The sequence below is a fragment of the Bubalus bubalis genome, chromosome 4 (assembly GCF_019923935.1).
Source record: "Bubalus bubalis isolate 160015118507 breed Murrah chromosome 4, NDDB_SH_1, whole genome shotgun sequence".
Lineage (NCBI taxonomy): Eukaryota > Metazoa > Chordata > Mammalia > Artiodactyla > Bovidae > Bubalus > Bubalus bubalis.
The window spans coordinates 62,569,241-62,579,702 of record NC_059160.1 but is presented as its reverse complement, the minus strand read 5'-3'; the positions used below and the strand labels follow the sequence as shown (position 1 = coordinate 62,579,702).

The 10,462-nt window shown below is 40.3% G+C and overlaps 1 protein-coding gene across 1 annotated transcript; it reads right to left on the bottom strand.

Annotated features, from left to right (window-relative positions):
- Nucleotides 1-9,289: 9,289 nt before the first annotated feature.
- On the bottom strand, nt 9,290-10,228 carry LOC102404394 (olfactory receptor 6C2-like). Its single transcript, XM_025282450.3, has one exon. It carries the CDS (start codon nt 10,226-10,228, stop codon nt 9,290-9,292), a length of 939 nt encoding a protein of 312 aa, XP_025138235.3.
- Nucleotides 10,229-10,462: the final 234 nt, after the last annotated feature.

The following is a 10,462-nucleotide window of genomic DNA, read 5'->3' as shown; positions in this document are numbered from 1 at the left end:
GATGTTGATCTGGATCATCTGACTGATGTAGTGTTTGTTAGTTTCTCCTCTATAAGAGGAGTATCTATATGAATTATTTGGGATCCTTCTGCACAATATTTTTCCCTCCTTTGTTAATTTATTCCATCACTTATTTGTATCAGTATGGACTCTTGGTGTTTTAGAAATTTTAAATGGAAAAAGAAGAAAGGTCTTGGAGAATAGAGTCCTATTTTCCCTGAATATTTTTGAAGTATAGAAGAAGCTTGCACTCATGCTATGGCCACTATCATGTAAAAAACAATTAAAAATATGATCAAAATAAAAAGTACATTTGAGCAACGAGGTGATGGTTAATAAACATAGATAATATTGTGAAAGCACAAAATTTTATTTTCACAAGTGCAGAATTACAAAGACTGTCATTACCATTTAATAGAAAGAATTTTAATCATTTGATCCAAGGTCCTTGTGTAACTGTTACCTGTTTTACTGCTTCTATCTTCTGTAAGTCTATCATTTTTTTCACACTATACCTGGATTTTATCTTCAGTAGTCTAGGATAAGCAACAAAACACTCCTTAGAATATCCTTCCCAGGACCCACCTAAGATGGCAGAGGAATAGGATGGGGAGACCACTTTCTCCCCCACAAATTCATCAAAAGAACATTTAAACGCTGAGTAAATTCCACAAAACAACTTCTGAATGCCGGCAGAGGATATCAGGCACCCAGAAAAGCGGCCCATTGTCTTTGAAAGGAGGTAGGAAAAAATATAAAAGACAAAAAATAGAGACAAAAGAGGTAGGGATGGAGCTCCATCCTAGGAAGGGAGTCTTAAAAAGAGAGAAGTTTCCAAATACCAGGAAACACTCTCACTGCCGAGTCTGTGGCGAGCCTTGGAAGCACAGAGGGCAACAGGGAGGAAAAGTAAATAGGGAGGAAAAGTAAATAAATAATTAAAACCCACAGATTATGAGCCCAACAGTAACTCCCCAAGTGGACAAGCAGCACAGATGCCTGCACCCAGCACTGGCAAGCAGGGGCTGGGCAGGGAGGCGTGGGTTGCATGGCTTAGAGTAAGGACCAGGCCTGAATGCCCCAAGGGCAATCTGAGGGAACTAACTTGGGATAGCAAACCGGACTGTGGGATAGCTACCACACACAAAGCCAGCCCTAACCTAAGACACCGCCAGGCCCGTGCATAGAACAAAGGACTAAACAGAGATAGCGGGCTGCAGACCATCCCCCTCTGGTGACAGGCAGCCAAAGCCAGAAGGGGGCAATCACAGCCACAGAGAGACATTATCTATCAAACTGCAAGCAGGCTTCTTTGCTAACTAAGATTTGGGGTTCTGGATGGTCAACATCAGCCTGAGAATGTTCGCTGGTTGTACACCCAGAAAACCAAGTGGCAGGGACTGGGGAGGTGATAAGTCGCAGTGACTGTGCTCGCCAAACACCTCATCACCTGAGCTGCTCAGATATGGGAAGGGCACAAAACGCAGGCCCAGCCAAGTCTGTGCCTCTGAGGACTACCCAAGTGCCTGAACCTGAGCGGCTTAGACCTGGGAGGTGCATGCAGCCCAGGGTTGGCCTCCGACGGTCCCTGGTGGAGCAACCTAGAGTCTGAGCAGGATGGACAGGGAGAGCGCACGTGCCGTGAGTGGGGGCAGGCCTAGTGTGGCTGAGTCACTGCGAGCACATGCCAGTGTTATTTGCTTGCAGTGTCCCTCCCTCCCCACAGCACGACTGAACAAGTGAGACTAAAAGGAAGTGTCCACCACCGCCCCCTTTGTGTCAGGATGGAAATCAGATACTGAAGAGACCAGCAAACAGAAGCTAAACAGAAGAAACTGCCTTGGAAGTGACAGGTGCAATAGATTAAAACCCTGTCATTATACCGACTACATGGGAAGGGGCCTATAGATCTTGAGAATATAAGCCGGACCAAGCAACTATACGAAAATGAACTAACCCCACAATACCACAACAACACCAGAGAAAGTCCTAGATATATTTTTACAATCATTCTTTTATTTTTTTAATTAAAAAAATTTAGGTCCTCTATTACTCCTTTAATTTTCACTTTTATAACCTACTATTACTTTGCAAAAAAAAAAAGACCCTATTTTTTTTAAAAGAAAACTTCATATATGTATGTATTTTTTATAATTTTTGTGACTCCGTTAGTTTTTTTCCTCTCTCTCTCTTTTTTCTTCTTTTCTTTAATATTATATTTTTGAAATTCCAAACTCTACTTTAGAGTTTTAATCTTTGCTTTTTGGTATTTGTTATCTGGGGAGGCCTTACAAATAGCTGTGAAAAGAAGAGAAGTGAAAAGCAAAGGAGAAAAGGAAAGATATAAGCATCTGAATGCAGAGTTCCAAAGAATAGAAAGGAGAGATAAGAAAGCCTTCCTCAGTGATCAATGCAAAGAAATAGAGGAAAACAACAGAATGGGCAGGACTAGAGATCTCTTTAAGAAAATTGGAGATACCAAGGGAACATTTCATGCAAAGATGGGCTCGATAAAGGACAGAAATGGTATGGACCTAACAGAAGCAGAAGATATCAAGAAGAGGTGCCAAGAATACACAGAAGAACTGTACAAAAAAGATCTTCATGACCCAGATAATCACGATGGTGTGATCACTGACCTAGAGCCAGACATCCTGGAATGTGAAGTCAAGTGGGCCTTAGAAAACATTACTAAGAATAAAGCTAGTGGAGGTGATGGAATTCCAGTTGAGCTATTTCAAATCCTGAAGGATGATGCTGTGAAAGTGCTGCACTCAATATGCCAGCAAATTTGGAAAACTCAGCAGTGGCCACAGGACTGGAAAAGGTCAGTTTTCATTCCAATCTCAAAGAAAGGCAATGCCAAAGAATGTTCAAACTACCACACAATTCCACTCATCTCACACACTAGTAAAATAATGCTAAAAATTCTCCAAGCCAGGCTTCAGCAATATGTGAACCGTGAACTTCCAGAGGTGCAACCCGGTTTTAGAAAAGGCAGAGGAACCAGAGATCAAATTTCCAACATCCGCTGGATCATCAAAAAAGCAAGAGAGTTCCAGAAAAACATCTATTTCTGCTTTATTGACTATGCCAAAGCCTTTGACTGTGTGGATCACAATAAACTGTGGGAAATTCTGAAAGAGATGGGAATACCAGACCACCTGATCTGCCTCTTGAGATTTTGTATGCATGTCAGGAAGCAACAGTTAGAACTGGACATGGAACAACAGACTGGTTCCAAAAAGGAAAAGGAGTATGTCAAGGCTGTATACTGTCACCCTGCTTATTTAACTTATATGCAGAGTACATCATGAGAAATGCTGGACTGGATGAAACACAAGCTGGAATCAAGATTGCTGGGAGAAATATCAATAACCTCAGATATGCAGATGATGCCACCCTTATGGCCGGAAGAAAGAGGAACTCAACAGCCTCTTGATGAAAGTGAAAGTGGAGAGTGAAAAAGTTGGCTTAAAGCTCAACATTCAGAAAACGAAGATCATGGCATCCGGTCCCATCACTTTATGGGAAATAGATGGGGAAACAGTGGAAACAGTGTCAGACTTTATTTTTCTGGGCTCCAAAATCACTGCAGATGGTGACTGCAGCCATGACATTAAAAGACACTTACTCCTTGGAAGGAAAGTTATGACCAACCTAGATAGCATATTCAAAAGCAGAGACATTACTTTGCCAACAAAGGTCCGTCTAGTCAAGGCTATGGTTTTTCCAGTGGTCATGTGTGGATGTGAGAGTTGGACTGTGAAGAAGGCTGAGCACCGAAGAATTGATGCTTTTGACTGTGGTGTGGAGAAGCCTCTTGAGAGTCCCTTGGACTGTAAGGAGATCCAGCCAGTCCATTCTGAAGGAGATCAACCCAGGGATTTCTTTGGAAGGAATGATGCTAAAGCTGAAACTCCAGTACTTTGGTGACCTCATGCGAAGATTGACTCATTGGAAAAGACTCTAATGCTGGGAGGGATTGGGGGCAGGAGGAGAAGGGGACGACAGAGGATGAGATGGCTGGATGGCATCACTGACTCGATGGACGTGAGTCTGAGTTATCTGCAGGAGTAGGTGATGGACAGGGAGGCCTGGCGTGCTGCGATTCATGGGGTTGCAAAGAGTCGGACACGAATGAGCAACTGAATTGAATTTGTACCTTTAAGAACCCAATCTTCAGTACCGATTTTTACTTTAGAGCGAGATTACTGGCTTGACTGCTGTCTCCCTCTTTGGACTCTCCTTTTTCTCCACCAGGTCGCCTCTGTCTCCTCCTTACCCCCTCTCTTCTCTACCCAACTCTGTGAATCTCTGTGTTTTCCAGATGGTGGAGAACACTTAGGCAACTGATTACTGGCTGGATCTGTCTCTCTCTTTTTGATTCCCCACTTTTATCCTCCTGGTCACCTCTGTCTCCTTCCTCCCTCTTCTCTTCTCTGTATAACTCCGTAAACATCTCTGAGCAGCCCAGTTGTGGAGCGCACATAAGGAAGTGATTACTGGCTAGCTTGCTCTCTCCTCTATTGATTCCACCTCCTCTCATTCAGGTCACCTCTAACTCCCTCTTCCCTCTTCTCTTCTCCATGTAACTCTGTGAGCCTCTCTGGGTGTCCCTCAGTGTGGAGAAACTTTTCATCTTTAACATAGATGTTTTATCAATGGTGCTGTATAGAAGGAGAAGTTTTTGAAACTACTGTAAAAATAAGACCAATAACTGGAAGTAGGAGGCTTAAGTCCAAACCCCGACTCCAGGGAACTCCTGACTCCAAGGAACATGAATTGACAGGAGCTCATCAAACGCCTCCATACCTACCCTGAAACCAAGCACCACCCAAGGGCCAACAAGTTCCAGAGCAAGACATACCACGCAAATTTTCAAGCAACATGGGAACACAGCCCTGAGCTCCAATATACAGGCTGCCCAAAGTTACTCCAAAACCATTGACATCTCATAACTTATTACTGGACACTTCATTGCACTCCACAGAGAAGAAATCCAGCTCCACCCAGCAGAACTCCGACACAAGCTTCCCTAACCAAGAAATCTGACAAGGACCTGTACAACCCCACCCACAGCAAGGAAATTCCACAATAAAGAGAATTCCACATACCGCTAGAATACAGAAAGGACACCCCAAACTCAGCAATATAAACAAGATGAAGAGACAGAGGAATACCCAGCAGGTAAAGGAACAGGATAAATGCCCACCAAGCCAAACAAAAGAGGAAGAGAGAGGGAATTTTCCTGATAAAGAATTCCGAATAATGATAGTGAAAATGATCCAAAATCTTTTTTTTTTTTTTCCCAAAATCTTGAAATCAAAATAGAATCACAGATAAATAGCCTGGAGACAAGGATTGAGAAGATTCAAGAAAAGTTTAATGAGGACCTAGAAGAAACAGAAAGAGTCAATATATAATGAATAATGCAATAATGGGATCAAAAACACTCTGGAGACAACAAATAGTAGAATAACAGAGGCAGAAGATAGGATTAGTGAATTAGAAGATAAATGGTAGAAACAAATGAATCAGAGAGGAAAAAAGAAAAACGAATTAAAAGAATGAGGACAATCTCAGAGACGTCCAGGACAGCGTTAAATGCCCCAACATTCGAATCATAGGAGTCCCGGAAGAAGAAGACAAAAAGAAAGACCTTGAGAAAAATACTTGAGGAGATAATCGTTGAAAACTTCCCTAAAATGGGGAAGGAAGTAATCACCAAAGTCCAAGAAACCCAGAGAGTCCCAAACAGGATAAACCCAAGGCGAAACACCTCAAGACACATATTAATCAAATTAAGAAAGATCAAACACAAAGAACAAATATTAAAAGCAGCAAGGGAAAAACAACAAGTAACACACAAAGGGGATTCCATAAGGATAACAGTTGATCTTTCAATAGAAACTCTTCAGGCCAGGAGGGAGTGGCAAGACATACTTAAAGTGATGAAAGAAAATAACCTACAGGCCAGATTAAAAAGGAATCCATATTGGAAAAGAAGAAGTAAAACTCTCACTGTTTTCAGATGGCATGATCCTCTACATAGAAAACCCTAAAGACTCCACCAGAAAATTACTAGAGCTATTCAATGAATATAGTAAAGTTGCAGGATATAAGATCAACACACAGAAATCCCTTGTATTCCTATACACTAATAATGAGAAAATAGAAAGAGAAATTAAGGAAATAATTCCATTCACCATTGCAGTGAAAAGAATAAAATACTTAGGAATATATCTACCTAAAGAAACTAAAGACCTATATATAGAAAACTATAAAACACTGGTGAAAGAAATCAAAGAGGACACTAATAGATGGAGAAATATACCATGTTCATGGATCGGAAGAATCAATATAGTGAAAATGAGTATACTACCCAAAGCAATCTATAGATTCAATGCAATCCCTATCAAGCTACCAACGGTATTCTTCACAGAGCTAGAACAAATACTCTCACAATTTGTATGGAAATACAAAAAACCTCGAATAGCCAAAGCAATCTTGAGAAGGGAGAATGGAACCGGAGGAATCAACCTGCCAGACTTCAGGCTCTACTACAAAGCCACAGTCATCAAGACAGTATGGTACTGGCACAAAGACAGAAATATAGATCAATGGAACAAAATAGAAAGCCCAGAGATAAATCTACACACCTATGGACATCTTATCTTTGACAAAGGAGGCAAGAATATACAATGGATTAAAGACAATCTCTTTAACAAGTGGTGCCGGGAAAACTGGTCAACCACTTGTAAAAGAATGAAACTAGAACACTTTAAACACCATACACAAAAATAAACTCAAAATGGATTAAAGATCTAAACGTAAGACCAGAAGCTATAAAACTCCTAGAGGAGAACATAGGCAAAACACTCTCCGACATACATCACAGCAGGATCCTCTATGACCCACCTCCCGGAATATGGGAAATAAAAGCAAAAATAAACAAATGGGATCTAATTAACTTTAAAAGCTTCTGCACCACAAAGGAAACTATAAGCAAGGTGAAAAGACAGCCTTCAGAATGGGAGGAAATAATAGCAAATGAAGCAACTGACAAACAACTAATCTCAAAAATATACAAGCAACTCCTGCAGCTCAATTCCAGAAAAATAAACGACCCAATCAAAAAATGGGCCAAAGAACTAAATAGATATTTCTCCAAAGAAGACATGCTGCTAAGTCACTTCAGTCGTGTCTGACTCTGTGCGACCCCATAGATGGCAGCCCACCAGGTTCCCCCATCCCTGGGATTCTCCAGGCAAGAACACTGGAGTGGGTTGCCATTTCCTTTTCCAATGCATGAAAGTGAAAAGTGAAAGTGAAGTCGCTCAGTCGTGTCCGACTCTTAGCGACCCCATGGACTGCAGCACACCAGGCTCCTCTGCCCATGGGATTTTCCAGGCAAGAGTACTGGAGTGGGGTGTCATTGCCTTCTCCGAAGAAGACAAACAGGTGGCTAACAAACACATGAAAAGATGCTCAACATCACTCATTATCCAGAAATGCAAATCTAAACTACAATGAGGTACCATTTCACGCCAGTCAGAATGGCTGTGATCCAAAAGTCTACAAGCAATAAATGCTGGAGAGGGTGTGGAGAAAAGGGAACCCTCTTATACTTTTGGTGGGAATGCAAACTAGTACAGCCACTATAGAGAACAGTGTGGAGATTCCTTAAAAAACTGGAAACAGAACTGCCTTATGACCCAGCAATCCCACTGCTGGGCATACACACCGAGGAAGCCAGAATTGAAAGAGACACGTGTACCCCAATGTTCATCGCAGCACTGTTTATAACAGCCAGGACATGAAAGCAACCTAGATGTCCATCAGCAGATGAATAGATCAGAAAGCTGTGGTACATATACACAATGGAGTATTACTCAGCCATTAAAAAGAATACATTTGAATCAGTTCTAGTGAGGTGGATGAAACTGGAGTCTATTATACAGAGTGAAGGAAGCCAGAAAGAAAAATACCAATACAGTATACTAATGCATATATGGAATTTAGAAAGATGGTAATGATAACCCTGTATGTGAGACAGCAAAAGAAACACAGATGTATAGAACTGTCTTTTGGACTCTGTGGGAGAGGGAGAGGGTGGGATGATTTGGGAGAACGGCATTGAAACATGTGTAATATATGTGAAACGAATCTCCAGTTCAGGTTAGATGCATGATACTGGTTGCTTGGGGCTGGTGCACTGGGATGACCCAGTCGGATGGTATGGGAAGGGAGTAGGGAGGGGGGCTCAGGATGGGGAACACGTGTATACCTGTGGCAGATTCATGTTGATATATGGCAGAATCAATAAAATATTTTAAAGTAATTAACCTGCAATTAAAATAAATAAATTTATATTAAAAAAAGAATATCCTTCCCAAATCATGGACTGTCTGATGTTTTGATCAACCCTCCTAATTTCTAACTTTCTCCTTAAATCAAGGGATAGTAAAAGTTTGGATACTGGAGAACTTAATTAACTAAGATTTACTTATCTTATTCCTAAATTCATGGCTTGTTCTTCTTGTGTCTATGTCTAAGCACCATTGATGGTAATGTCAGTAGAGGTCTTCAGCATTTGGAATTCTTTTTCTTTCTCTTCTGTAATCATATATTTCAGGATGTAGTACAGCCAAATAATTTTCAGAAAGTCCAGCAGAAATATTTTTGTATATAAATTGATTTAAAAGTAAGAATATAATTATCTTCACTGATTTTGAATTTGCTCTATTAATACCATCTACTCATTCCTGAAAAATAAACATTTTAAAATGAGAAAGAGAGCTTTACTATTTTAAAGATCATTTTTAAAGCTTTGGTAAAGAATCTTTAATGACTAATGACTCTTGTACAATTGAACACTAGATACTGGAAGTATCTTCCCAATGAGTCTTAGATACTGAAGTCTTCCCAATGAGTGAGAAATGCTCTCTGGGCATTTATATTCTGTGTCATGAGATGGTTATATGATCAGAAATATTATTTTATTTGTTTAAATTTCTTTTTTATGATGGGTTATTTTGGAGAATCTTGTCTCTGGAACATGCATTAATTGAAGAAACCATACTGAATGAAATAAACTTGAAGGAAAGAAGAAAAAGCTTTATTTTGGCTTTTGTATTATAAGAGAAAAATCTTCCTGGGGTTGGATTAGCTTGATGAATCTGCAGAATATAAAGAAACCATTTATTTGGCAAATTCACAATTGTTACTTCTGAGTTATTAAGATTTTAATTTAATTTACCTTGGTCTCAAAAACACTAATAGTCTCTTACTTCTTTGTGAGAAATACAACTTGTTTTATTGTGTCCTTAAAGGCCTCTTTCACTTGTTTGTTTCGAAGTGTGTAGATGAATGGATTAAGCAAAGGGGCAACCGAAGTTGTGAGCACAGACACCACTTTGTTGATGGCCACTCCTTCCTTTGCTGAAGGCTTGATGTAGATGAAGATGCAGCTGCCATAGGTGATGGAAACCACAATAATATGGGATGAACAGGTGGAAAAAGCCTTTTGCCTTTGTTGGGCAGAAGGGAATCTTAGAATGGTTTTGATGATGTATGTATAGGAGAGGACCACACACAGTAAGGTAAAAATGAGTGTCAGCACAGCAAAACTCAAAGCAATTCTCTCTATTAAGACTGTGTCTGAGCAAGTTATCTGTAAAATAGGAGATGTATCACAGACAAAATGATCAATCACATTCGAGTCACAGAATTCCAGCTGGAGGCCCATGCCAAGAGGTGGGAGGATGATCAACAGGCCAGCCAACCAACAGCAGAGAACGAGGGCAGTGCAGACTCTGTTGTTCATGATAGTGGTGTAGTGCAGGGGTTTACAAATGGCCATGTAGCGGTCATAAGACATGGCTGCAAGGAGAAAAAATTCAGTTGCTGCCAAGAGGACAACAAAAAATAATTGGGTGGCACAAGCATTGTAGGTAACAGTATTATCTCCAGTTGCCATAGAATACAGGAATCTGGGAATACAGACCGTGGTGAATGAGACTTCTAAGAAAGAGAAATTTCGGAGGAAATAATACATGGGCGTTTTGAGATGGGAATCCAAAAGTGTGAGGGTGATAATGATGAGGTTCCCAGCCACACTCAACATGTAGGTGAGAAACAAAAATACAAAAAGCAGAACTTGTAGTTTTGGGTCATCTGTCAGTCCCAGGAAGATGAATGTTGTTATTGCTGTATGATTTCTCATCACTGCCTCCTGCCAAGAGTGAATTCACCTGAAGAAACAAATGTCGTAAGAACCTAGTATTAGAATATGAATGAAATATCCCAGCAAGCCAGTTCACATGCACTTTTTTTCTTTTACTTAATAATCAGTTTGTTAACAGTGACTTTGACATCCTACTGAGACCTTTATAAGAAACACCTATTGTGTATGTAAAGTTTAAAAATAAAATAAAATTAAAAAAAAAAAAAAAGAAAT